The sequence below is a fragment of the Lissotriton vulgaris genome, chromosome 2_1 (assembly GCF_964263255.1).
Source record: "Lissotriton vulgaris chromosome 2_1, aLisVul1.2, whole genome shotgun sequence".
NCBI classification, from domain to species: Eukaryota; Metazoa; Chordata; class Amphibia; order Caudata; family Salamandridae; genus Lissotriton; species Lissotriton vulgaris.
In genome coordinates, this window is record NC_141687.1 from 1,429,884,366 (window position 1) to 1,429,897,570 (window position 13,205).

The window sequence follows — 13,205 nt, forward strand, 5'->3', positions numbered from 1 at the left end:
TGGCAAAAGACTTTGTCCTTTTCTATCTCGGCGTGGATAGCACTGTGCTAATCCTATGCTTAAAGACTTTGATAGAAAAACAGACATTTGAGGTGAGCAGATCTAGAGTGTCGATGGTGTTGAGATATATATATATATATATATATATACACATTCCAGAATGTTCCTTCAGCAGGGTGCAAATAGCTGCAATATTTAGTGCACACCAGCCAAGAGGTCCGAAATCTGGATGGTGAGGCAAAGCAGCACACCCTACGAGATATAAGGATTTGATCAAACCAGAGTGTGCTGTCGCACAGCGTGGTGCACATCAGAGTATTTCTACTGAAGGTGAATCCAAATGGCTCTTCTACAACTGTCTACTGCTCTCCTGGTCTTCAAGATGGAAAGGAGATTCGAGATTAACAATGGTGAATCTGTATTGGCAACATATTCGAAAATTCCCACCCTTTGAATACAACTGCATTCCGCTCCTTTGCTTTCCCCTCCATTTCACTGCCATGGAAGCTGTGAGCCAAACCAATTATCCCATCGCACCAAACAAAAACCAACACAGGACATTAACAATCAGCTAAACACTATTAAAATTACAGTTCGACATAGCACCTAAGGCTTCCACCTCATAAAACTGGGTAAAATGTTCCCCAGGGATAAACTCAATGCCAAAGGGAGAAGGGAGGTACTTGCACTTCTATGTGGAGAAGTGCTTTATTCCTGTTAGTGACAAAGAGGTATACTATTAAATTGATCTCTTGACGTACCACCGCTCACCTCAAAATTGCAAAACTTTAATTGGCATTAATTATAATTCCGTTTTAGTAATATAATGGAGTCAACAGACGATCAATACCAATATAAGCATGACTTCAAACTTAGCTAAACGTGCATTTACAGTGAGTGCAGTATACCGTTCGTGCTAAAATGCAACTGAAAGGGCATCATTATTAAGGCAAATGAATTTCTGGATTCATCTGCGTCTTGCAGTTAAAATTCTAAATCCTCCTACTCGTGCATATCTATTTATAATTCCCACATGCAAGGTTAACTTTCCAATTAACTGTCCTCCATTCACACCCATTCATGCGGCTTCTGTTTTCAAAATCTGTTGCATCTCTCAAAATAACAGTATGAGATCCTAACATTGGATGCAGCAAATGCATAGATCGCAGATAAAAAAAGTGGGTGAAAACCATGTTAACTGTACTAGTAGCAGCCCATTTTGCAGTAGTGTTTGTGCAATGTTTTCACCAATCTAATAGTAAGATTTGGATCAACCAACAGTTGCAAAATGTCATGCTTGCATTATATATATATATATATATATATATATATATATATATATATATATATACACACATATATATATATACACACATATATATATATACACATACATATATACACATATATATACATATACACACATATACATATACATATATATACATATATATATACACATATACATATATATATATATACACATATATATATATATATACACATATATATATACACACATATATATACACATATATATATATATATATATATATATATACACATATATATATATACACATATATATATATATATATATATATATATACTTGTTTTAGAGTTTTATATAGCGCGAACTCGACCCGAAGACATCAGGTTTCAATCAGAACGCTTTATATGAACACCCGTTTCGTTACAGATGGACACGTTCATTTTTGTTAGGCGCAGGGAGATTAAGTGATTTGCCCCGAATCACAGGATGTTAAGCCTCTCAGCCTCGAGGTCGACCGCTCTAGCCGTAAGGCTACATCCTCTCCGCAATATTATTATATTAATTTTGTGGTTCTTTCTGGCTGTGCCTAGCATAACACAACACATCTATACACAGTTTAAATGCACCACAATGCTCAATCGTTCCATCAACTGCATTTTAAAAGATTCAAAATCACCGTCGAATAAAAACCCCAACACTGCTCCATTTTAAGAATGAGTTGAACAGGTCGCGACTCTTGAAGAACACTGCATCACAATGCAGTGAAAGCTCACAAACCAGCTACCTTTTTTTTTATCACTCCTTGATTTTGTGCTTTACTTTAACCCCGTACTGGAATCCGTTGCCTTTTGCCTACGACCGCACAATAAAAATGCAGCATACATAAATACATACATCCAAAAATAAAATGCATTCTTAGATAACAGAAAAATCCTTTAACTTTGAACTTTAAAATATTGAAACATTAAAAACAGTTTATTTATAAAGAGCACCCCCCTTTATCCTAACCTCTTTTTCAGTTGCTAGGTCTAGAATGGCTTACCTCCATCGTGTGTGTTTTGCCTGAAGAGGTCTGTCCATAGGCGAAAATGGTTCCATTGTAGCCTTCAAGAACATCTACAAAAGAGAAAGAGCACATAACATCAAGATCATGTTAACTCACCGCGGTCGCTACATTAAAATAATGAAACTAACACTTCTGCAAATTATAAATTTAGATTATATTTACAGAAAATAAATGTTGCTGCCCGTTTATGGCGAAGAGAGACTCCATTGGCAGGGCAGCATCTTAGGAGTGAAATACCAAAATTAGTTTCGGTTAGATACTAGACAAATTAGTAGAAATAAGTCTTTATTGGCAGCCCTGGTGCCACACTGCTATCCGCTCGTTGTCCACCTCCAAACTGTTTTCTCCCTAGTTACAAGTGGAACATGGAAGCTTGTGACGTCATGGTTTGACATCACAATCTTCAGCACCAACGCTACAGTGCGGCCTCCAACCCGCACGTCAAAAGCCAGAGGGAGATCGCGAAAGGCCTTGCTGGCACGTCACATCCGGAGTTGAGGGTTAAATAAGGTATTTAAGTCCCAGCTCCCAGGGGGCTGCTTCCTTCTTTGGTGGCCTCGTCAGTGCTGGATTCACCGAGTGCCCTGGGCGACTACAATATCGTCTGTATTTACAAAGGGAGAACTAACAGGTATCCGTTCATATTTATGCCACTGTTGTACAAGATTTATTGCAGGCACCTTGTGTATGCTATGGCATTCTAAAGTATGTTCTATGGCACTGCTGCCACACAAGGTGCTTCTCGGTGGCATTTGCTCAACGATTAGTATTTTAGGATATTACCCAATAAATACTTTAACAAACATGTCTTTCAGTAAGGAGCAAATGCAGGAGACTGGCACATCTCATATGCATTCCATGCAAAAAGCAATACTTTTTTCTACATTTTTTTAGGCACTAGTAAAGCCAATTTGGCAGGCTTTATGTGACACAGCACATGTATGCCTGCACCACATATAAACTTATTTTGTCTGCATATCCATTAAAGCCAGACCTATAGGTTTCAGCAATGGTTGTTCTATTGGATTACCAAGTGGCAGATGCTGCTGTTTGGTCGAAATAGGTTCTGATGTTAAAGAGGTGCATCCATTCATTTATTTACTTACTTGAGCTATATATAGTGCTGGCTAGACCCGGAGGTACCAGAGCGCTTTACATGAGGAGGGTTACATAGGTTACAAGTTACACATTGTTACAGAAGGTACATCAATTACAAGTTACATCTGTTGGTTCTTGGCCTGTAGAAGTGTAAGGGGGTAATGTAAAAGGGCGACGGGAAGGGAGATTATGCGGAGCATAGGCACAGGGATAAGCAAAGCAGGCAGGGGGAGAGAGATTCAGGGGAGAGAGGAAAGGAATAGGGGAGGCAAGCAAAGAATGAAGGAGGAAAGAGTTGAGGGAGGGGGTAGGAGACGAGGAAGTAACTGTGTCTGAAGTCCTGCTGGGTGGGAGACGGCTAGACCCGGAGGTATCAGAGCGCTTAACGAGAAGATTGTTGCGTTGCACGTAACATCAGTTACAAGAGCATAGTAAGATACAGTAAACAAAAACAATGTTGAAATCACAATCAAATGTGGGAGATGGTGAGATGAGAAAATCTGTCAAAATTGAAACAAGGTTTGAGAGGGGGTCCACGAAAGGGGGTAGCATCCAGGAGATTGAAGTCCAGACGGCAGTCATAAACTGAGGGGCTTTTGGTAGAAGTTCATCCTCGGTCGGCCATCTTGAGAACGTCCATTAATGAGTAACATTGTGGGGTAAACTTTCCCGACATGCTTGACAATCCAGGATAACACTGACCCTGCTTCAGTCCTAGTAGACACATCCGAGTCCAAATAGAGAAAATAGAAAGTGCTCCCGTTTTATTCACTTTTTCCATTCGATAATAGCATTACCAGCTATTTGATTGATCTACAACGGTATTGAGTGACTTTCCTGTATGTCGAGAGAGCTCATTTTTCTGCTCGAGATTCATACACTAGGAAGCAGTCACTGTACATAGTGACAGTTTGCTCAAGGGAGCCTAATGCTGAATTATCGTTTTCATTGTGTTGTGTTTTTCTGTGATATGACCAACCAAGCTCAGTTGTAAGATGCTTTTAACTGCTCAAAGAGTTAAACGTTCACAACTGACATCTGCTGTGACCAAAGGTTCATGAGCTCCAACCCTAGTAGTTGAAATTAGTCATCTGTCCTTCTGCGAAATTAAGTACCTTCACCCACCCACGCACACAAGGCACTCCACAACACTGTTTTTGTGATGTTCAGGGTCGGACTGGGGCAGGAAATAGGCCTGGGCACCAAATTAAGGTGCACCCATTAGCGATAAGGATAACTAAAAAAAAGTTCATCTGTAATATGGAAAGATTTGGCTCTGCATCGAATTGCTTGGCATCCCTAATTTGGCTACCTATGCGAAAAAGAGCACGTTTCAAACTCTTATGCCATGCATTAAAGGCCCTGTATAATACTAGTCCGGAGATCCTGTAGGGTTTTGAGAGCCTGGAATTTAGCCCTGGCCAGAACCAAACGTGTACGGAAAGTTAGGACAGGTGGCGGATTGTTTTCTTATTTGTCCGCAGCCCAGTGGAACTCTTTACCCCTGGACATCCACCTCACCGACAACTATCTCCGGTTCAGGAAGAAACTAAAAACATGCCCCTTCCCTGCATAATATTTTTTGGCTCTAGCTCAGTAGGATTCTTTCTGGGGACAGGGTAAACAGTTTCTCAGTGCCATGACATCCCCAAGGGGATAATTGTTGGGCTTTACAAATATAGTATTTAGAAAAAATAAATAGAGTGCACTATTCTGCCTACTCTCAAAATGTTCAAAACCATCCTTTGATGTTAGGAGCTTGGTGGCCCACCCTAGAGGTGTGGTTAGCTGTGGGCTACACGCCCAAATCAAAACTGGTTTGGCCACTGGTTTCCCCGCTCTGTTCCCACTGCCAACCTGTCTAAAAAAAAACAAAGGGCAGCCCTACATGAGTGTGATCGCTATTTGCAAACCAAAGGTGGATTCACTTTTGAAGCTCACCTTTTAGCCCAACACCCTGTTCGGCTTCCTTCTGAGGGGTAACACCTCCCTTCGAAGTAGGCTACTATTGTTCTTGAGACTGGGAGTCATTCATATGGTTTCCCAGGAGGACAGATGGCTGTCTTTTGGCCAGCAACTGTGTGAGAGCAATGGAGAAAATGAGCAACCTTTCCTTTAAAAGTGACATTAAATTCGACTTGGGCATCAAGTTAGCTTTAATTGCAAGATACATTTGATGCCTTGAAGTGTCCATTTCAGTAGTCCCAATCAGAAGTTATTCAGAATGAGATGTCAGCCAGAAACTGTGTCAGCCAATAGGGCTACTAAGTTTTCCACAGCAAAAATGACAATTTGGAGGTTTTGGTGTTAGGACAGAATAAAAGTGTATATCCTACTTAATAATATACAGCTCCCTGCCTGAGAGGTTTTACAGGCCATCCTAAGATAGTAATATATATTAAGGGAAGTGGGGTGCTTTGCCATTGGTTTAAATGACAAATTGAAACTAGCAGTTTGAAGACTGCAGCGGAAGGCTGGCAGCCATTTTGTACTTTGTCATACACAGGGTGACACAATCAGTGCTGCAGCCCAGGGCAGACTCTCAAACCTACGTTGCCCTGAGTACCCTTGGTGTCATGCACTACAGACATATAAGTCAGCTTATGCCAATTGGGGGTAGCAAATTTAACAAATACCTTGTAAAGGGTTAGAACACTGCCACTAAGGTCTTGTTAGAATGCCTTGGTGCACTCTCAGAGTCGAAAAACCACCAACATCAGTCTAAAGCTTTGGGGGTGAGAAATAGGCATCCCTTTCCTTGCTTCAGTCCTCCTATTTACCCCTTACCTATCCTGCCTGCCTCGGTCTTCAACTCCTTGAATGTTTTCTTCACTTTCATTTTAAAACTAGGTTTCATGACCAGGATTTATTTCTGAGGTACATCATTACATTTTCTTTTACAGGCACATATTTATGTTTTATTGTAAACTAATATTTTATTTAACTGGTTTGAGGGTTTCCCCTACTATTTTTGACTAAACAGCATTTGTTTTAATTAGTTATTCCATTATTTGGTTTCTCAGAAATAGGGTTCTATTGTTTTGCTTTTTTCTAAACTTAATTACTGAAGTACCAAAGACGAATCTTTAGTTTTATCTATTTGAGTTTGGGATGATTCTGGAGTGTCCACATTAAGAGGTCCTTCAAGCAGTTGCGAAAAATGCACTGCATGTTAAAAGAATGATGACTATGGTGAAGATGAAACACTAATTGATCTTTGTCAGCATAATAGAAGAAATTAAATTAAGGTCATCTTATAAATTTGACTGTCAGACTCACAGAAATGTGAAGAGCATGAGACTGAAGGATGACCAACATGGAAAGCAAGGTGTCACCCAGTCAAATGTACACTGAACAGAATAGAGGGCTATGGATTTGGCATGATCTGTAAGAAAGGATTTGGAGTGCTCTACTATTATTGAGATTTAAATATCCACCTGCTCCTACTCAACCCTACAGCAGAGACCACCAACATATTGCCAAAATATTTAGACAGGGAGTTAAGAAAAATACTTCTATAGTTCCCAATGTATGCTTATCTTGACAGTCAGTTGGGAGTCGATATTGGGTAACTAATGTATATGGAGATAGTTATGCTCAACTTCAATCTTGTGAGACACAGCATCTCACTGCTTAGAGGGAATTAGTGACACTCGCATCCCCAATCAGCGCCATTTTGGTCGGCGCTCTAGTGGTTGGCCGATTAGCAAATGCCTCCCTAAAGGGCGATGCAAACGCGCACTAACCTAGAACACCATAGACTTTAGCATAACTCGCTACTTGCCGCTCGCTCGATTCTGCTGGAAAGCATTTTTAAAAACTGTTAGTATTTTGTTTGCTGTTGATACGTGAGGCTGGTAATAGTGGGGATGATTAAATTGTTTTTTACTGCTGATAGCAGCTTTTAATCCTTTCAAAACAAACAACAATTAGATCATTTACCCGCACTTTAAAAACTACCCTGCATCTCGCTGCTTAGCATGAATTAGCAACACTCATCCCCATTCAGCGCCATTTTGGTCAACGCTCTAGTGGTTGGCCGCTTAGCATACGCCTCCTTATTTAGGGAGGGCGATGCAAGCAAAGTCAGCATGTGCGCCGATGGCGTGCCAGAGGCAAGCCCGTCTGCGCCCGTCCGCGCTCCGGTCGAGCTCAGCGCCAGCCATGCTGTCTGTTCCAGTCAAGGACATGGCAGAATAGGCTATTCCAGGGAACAACTGATCTACATCGGTGAGAGGGATGTTAGGGGGAAACAAGTAGCCTTGACCAATAAAAGGTAATATATTAAATTGTGGCCTGATTAATAGCAGGTCCCCGATGAAGCACCACCAGTAGGTGTCCAATATGTTAGAGTGCATGGACCTAGATGTTCTATTCCTAACAGAGACCTGGACTAGCACCGACTCCTCTGTAGAGTTGGGTTTTGCTTGTCCAGGAGGGTATAACATTTTCCATAAGCCAAGGTCTTTCGGGAGAGGAGGTGGGTGTCTGGGTGATTTTTAAAGAAAAATGGGACTTTACCTTACTACATGTCGATGACGTCGAAGGGATTGAATTATTGGGTTTTTCAATGCAAGAGGCAAAAGGAAGGCTACTAACAGGAGTAGTCTGTTATAGACCCCCGAGTCTAGATTCCCAATATCAAGTACTGTTCAACACCATCGCGGCTCTGACCCTAACACACTCAAAAATGGTTATACTAGGGAACTTTAATCTCTGAGATAATGGGAATCTAGGACCCCATCTGAGAGATCTAAGGCAAACCTGCGAAAGCCTTAGCTCACACCAACTGGTACGTCAGCCAACCCATCAAGGAGGGCATGTCCTAGACCTCTTTTTTTCTAATCAGAATGAGACAAAGGTGACTGATGAGAACTAGTCCCCTGGCTGCAGCAGATCTGCTGCTATTCACTGGAAGAAGGAATGGTTCGAGAGGTGTGGAAGCAGGCAGTGGTGACCCTGTTGCTTAAGAAATCATCCCTGGACCCAGTAAAAATCCTGGAGAAGGCATTAGCAAATCTCTGTCCCTATATCTAGAGGAAAATCACCTGCTAGAAAAGGACCAGTTTGGGTTCCGACCAGGCCACGGAACTGAAACAGCCCTAGTGACTGTATTGGACAATCTACGAATGCGAGGCGACAATGGTAATCCATCTGTACTAGACATGTCGGGCGCATTCGATACGGTGAGTCATACAATACTGGTGGAAAGACTGGAGAATATAGGTGTGAAAGGACAGGCACTGAAGTGACTGCAATCATATTTGACGGGTAGACAACAGGCTGTGACCATGACACCGTTCACATCCACAAAGTCCCCGGTGTGCCACAGGGCTCTGCAATAAGCACCATTCTTTTTAACATATACTTGCGCCCTTTGAGCCCTATTATCAAGCCTTTTGGAATTGACCTGGTTAACTACGCCGGCGACACCCAACTGGTGTTCTCCCTGGAAGGGAATCAAGCAGTAACCATGGACACATTCCAGGAATGTATGCACCAGACCTCCAATTGGATTAGGAGAAAATCCCTACAATTTAATGGGGGAAAACAGAGGTTGTATATTGCTCCACTGCTAAAATGTCTCTTCATCTGCAGTTGGAGTTCAAACTCACCCCTAAGGACAAACCCTTGGTCCCAGCTAAAACTGTGCATAACCTAGGGGTTTTGGTAGATGACAACCTCCAAATGGAGTCACAGGCCAACAAAATGGTTAGTGTCTGTTTCTCCTTGCTAAGAGCGCTTCAACAGATTCTCCCACTACAGCCTAGCACCACTAGACCCCTTGTAGTGAGGAGTATAATTCTGAGTAGACTGGACTACTGCATCTCTCTGTATCTGGGAGCACCACAATCTGTTCTACAGGGGTTGCATAGAGTCCAGTCTGTAGCAGCAAAGGTGGTGTTAAATAGGCAGCGCAGATCCTCAACCGCACTGGCGCTCTAGTATCTTCATTGGTTACCTATCAAGGAGATCATTCATTTTAAGTCTCTCTGCATTGTATTTAGAGCAGCACATGGTCTGGGTTAAGTGCCTTTGCATGAGAAACTTACCTGGTATAATCCTGGGAGAAATCTTTGCTCTTCCAGTGCAAACCTGGTAACGACCACCAGATTTAAGAAGTCCAAGAATCGGAGGCAGAGAATTTGGTATAGCAGCGTCACGCCTCTGGAATGATTTGCCCAGAGCGTCAGACAATCTAATTCCCTTTTTCTTTTCAGAAAAAGCTCGAAAAACGGACTTTTCCCCAAGAATGAGCATAATGAGCTTTCTACTTGCAAATATGATCTATGCTTGCTGATGCCATCTGTTAAGTCGCAGTGCCAGGATACCCATAGGGTGACAGTTCGCGCTATATAAGTCTATAATACAGTACAATACAATACACAGTCGGATTTAGTCCAACTGGGTACATTCCCTCTCACATCCATGCCATCCAGCATAATATAATGCAGCGAGATACAGTGTTAAAAGTTGAAGAAAGCTCTGGGGGGGGGGGGGGGGGGGGGGGGAACATCGCTGCCGGCCCTTCAGCATGAGTTTCTAAAATAGCTGAAAGATGGGTATAGACAACAGATTCTGCCGTTTTGAATGTAAAGGGAAGTCGCAAAATAGTGCCACACTTGGTGAACACTAGAGGATCTGCATTTGTCTTTTTGAGAAGTCGTGCAACACTTTTTTCTCTATGCAGGCATTACAGTAAAAGTGACAGAAGAATTGCAAAGTGACATTAGACAGGTATTTATAGCATGAGTAGAGGTTTTCAGCAACTGTTTAGGTTAGGGTTCCAGTGGGGAACAAGAAAAGTTATTCAAGTTATTTCATCATGCTGTAGACGAAACTGGGACAGGGTCAAAGTAGATGACCAAAATGGTAACTGGACAGAGTCGAATCTGTTGGATGAATTGGTGTAGTTTGTGCAAATGTTTTTAGAGTGGAAACAAAAATATTAAGGGCCTGATTTAGATCTTAGCCGACAGGTTACTCCGTCACAACAGGGACAGATATCATGTCTGCCGAAATATAAATCCCATTATATCCTGTGGGATTTATATTTTGGCAGATGGGATATTCGTCACCGTTGTGACAAAGTAACACGTCCACCGAGATCTAAACCAGGCCCTAAGATCTTCGAACTGGTAGAGCGATCAGCAAGCATAAGAGCTCATAGAATCTGGTTAGGAAAGTTCATTTACTAACCTGAATGCTTCTTTAGTAGGAATAGGAGCAGAAAGATTACAATTATAGGAAAAGCTTGGTGAGCTTTAAGAATGGTGGATCTATAATTCTGTGCTTTCAAATCAAAACAGTAGGTTTTCATTCAACAATGTTCTGAAAGTTTAAACTTTACCACAATTAACTGCAGATCTAAACTGCATGGACACATAAGGACATACAGTGAATGGAGACATGTGATATTCAGCCTTAATTCCAGTAAGATTCTTGTAGCCAATTAGCTTCCTTATTTCTCTTATGAGCTTGTCACATTCTTGGTCACAGCATGATTAATACCCTATATTGCAATAAGGGTATCATTTATTTACAATTTCTATAAAGCTGCGATTGGCATCTTACAATATCTTTGTGGCTGCAAGGACACATAGGAAATAAGGGAATAAAGATAAGCACTATAATATAGATATTAGATGCGCTGGTAGAGCTCAGCCAGGTCCAATAATTCTTAATAGCAATTCCTGACACACTAAGAGTCAATAAAAGGGGAATGGATTGCTTGTCTGGTTTGACAAACGTGTAATTCATGTTTTCTTTTCACCAAGGTACCTAGGTAAAAGAACAAATGGTGAATTGGAGTTTCCAGTGATGTTTGATCACCCTCACAAGCCCAATCCTTAGGCCATCTTTCACCAATTACATGACCAAAGTTTTCAAGGCCAATTAAAGCTTCTGTGTCTTTGTACATCCTACTCAGATTCTAGGTGAGTCTTCTTCCCAAGATAAGATTTTCAGCCTTCGTGACCATGTCTCAGGGTATGACTATGCACGATTGTCCATCCAAATCGGATTAAGGTACTCTAACATCTTTCTTTCTTAGAAATAGTCACTATATATTAGACTGACAGAGATAAGAAGGGGATCCAGACTCTTAAAGAAAGATGGAATGGGAAGCAGACATTCCACATTCTTAATACATACGACTAACCTTATATTCTTGGGCTAGACGATGTTTCAGAAATTCAACAGGTAGAGATGGACCATCTTGGTACACAAAGTGATCTAGAAGAAATGTAAATTCTACTTGACCCAGGCCAACTCATTGCAAATTATAACTGGTTGTGTATACCATGATTCCATCATAAATCTTGAGAAATCATATTTCTCAAAAGAGTGAGGACATATATATGAGGGCTAGCTACTGAATCCTGTACTAAATTAACCCAAGGTACTACATAATGTGCCAAACTAAGTGTCCTTTAAATATGCCTTTTCCATAACACGGTTAGATCTGGCATCCTTGGCATGGTTTCTGCTGTCTTTTTGCCTCTATCACCCATATTTTTTATGTTATGCTGGACTTTGTTTTTGCTGATTTAGGTACTCTGGGCACTGTAACACTGCTGATCAGTGCTAAAGTGCAAGTGCTCCCTATGCAAATTGGGATTCTGATGAGTTATCCATGGTTGGCTTATTTGATTCACTTGTAAGTCCATAGTAAAGTGCACTATGTGTGCCAATGGCCTATAAATCAAATTAAACTGGTGGGCTTGCAGCACTGGTTGTGATGCCCAAATGAGTAACCTTGAAAACGTGTCTCAGGCCTGCTACTGCAGTGTCTGAGTGCAGTCTTAAACTGCCATGTCGACCTGGCTAGTGCACCCACTTGCCAGGCCTTAACCTTCCCTTTTACTACACGTAAGACACATCTAAGTTAGGCCCAAGGTAAACCCATGGGCAGGGTGAAGTGTATGTGAAAGGTAGTACATGTGACGGAGCAAGGTTTTGTAAGAAAGAGACTTGCCCGGATGCAATCCTCTCAATTAACGTGTAATACTGTAACCAACATGTTCGTAAATACTAATATTGCATTACACTCTTCATACAGAATCTAGGGGAAGCTTGCCTATGTGTATTACTAATAAGTAACCAGGGTGACTTAAAATGGCTGCAGAGAACGCGGGAATTCTCTGCGCATGCATCTACTGCATCTACGTAGTATGACGTCTTTGCTTTTGGTGGGAAAACTTTGCAGCTGCGCAATAGCTATTAAAATGGCCGCTTGAAACTCACATGTTAATGCACATGCTATGCTTAAACTAAACCTCTCACATTTTATTAAATTGCTAATGCGAAAGATTAAATAAAATTAATGGGATTAGAGTAGAAATAAGTGGCATACAGTGCCTGTATTTTAACATGTCTTCCTTTGATTTTGTTGATAGTTCGTAATTGGGCCTGTGGGTGGTGACTGAAATCCCTACCCCACCTGACTTGTGCACAAGCACACCCAAAACCCGTCCGGAACCATGATGACACTGTTGAAACTCAGACAAGGTCGCTCTAGCAAGAAGCACTTGGGAACTTCACCTCTCGACCCGAAGAGGCGAAGGAAGAAAATATATTTTGTATACAATGTATTGATCGTAATGTGAAATGCGGGTGGGAGTAAAGCTTGGGAAAGTAAATTAAGGGGCGGGAATATTGAACAATGAATTAAAGAAAAAGCATTACATTAGTATGGTGTGATGACCTCTTCCCATCTCCTTGCCCAATCAGAAGTAGGGGTTGTTACGATATTCAAACATTGGGGGG

At 41.4% G+C, this 13,205-nt stretch overlaps 1 protein-coding gene across 1 annotated transcript in view; it reads right to left on the minus strand.

The window, feature by feature from the left end:
- The window catches only part of KIF5C (kinesin family member 5C), a 548,720-nt gene that overhangs the window by 386,722 nt on the left and 148,793 nt on the right, over nt 1–13,205 (minus strand). Inside the window, exon 3 of the mRNA XM_086957253.1 lies at nt 2,316–2,389. Within this exon, the coding sequence (XP_086813379.1) occupies nt 2,316–2,389 (74 nt within the window). The remainder of the gene's footprint in view (nt 1–2,315; nt 2,390–13,205) is intronic.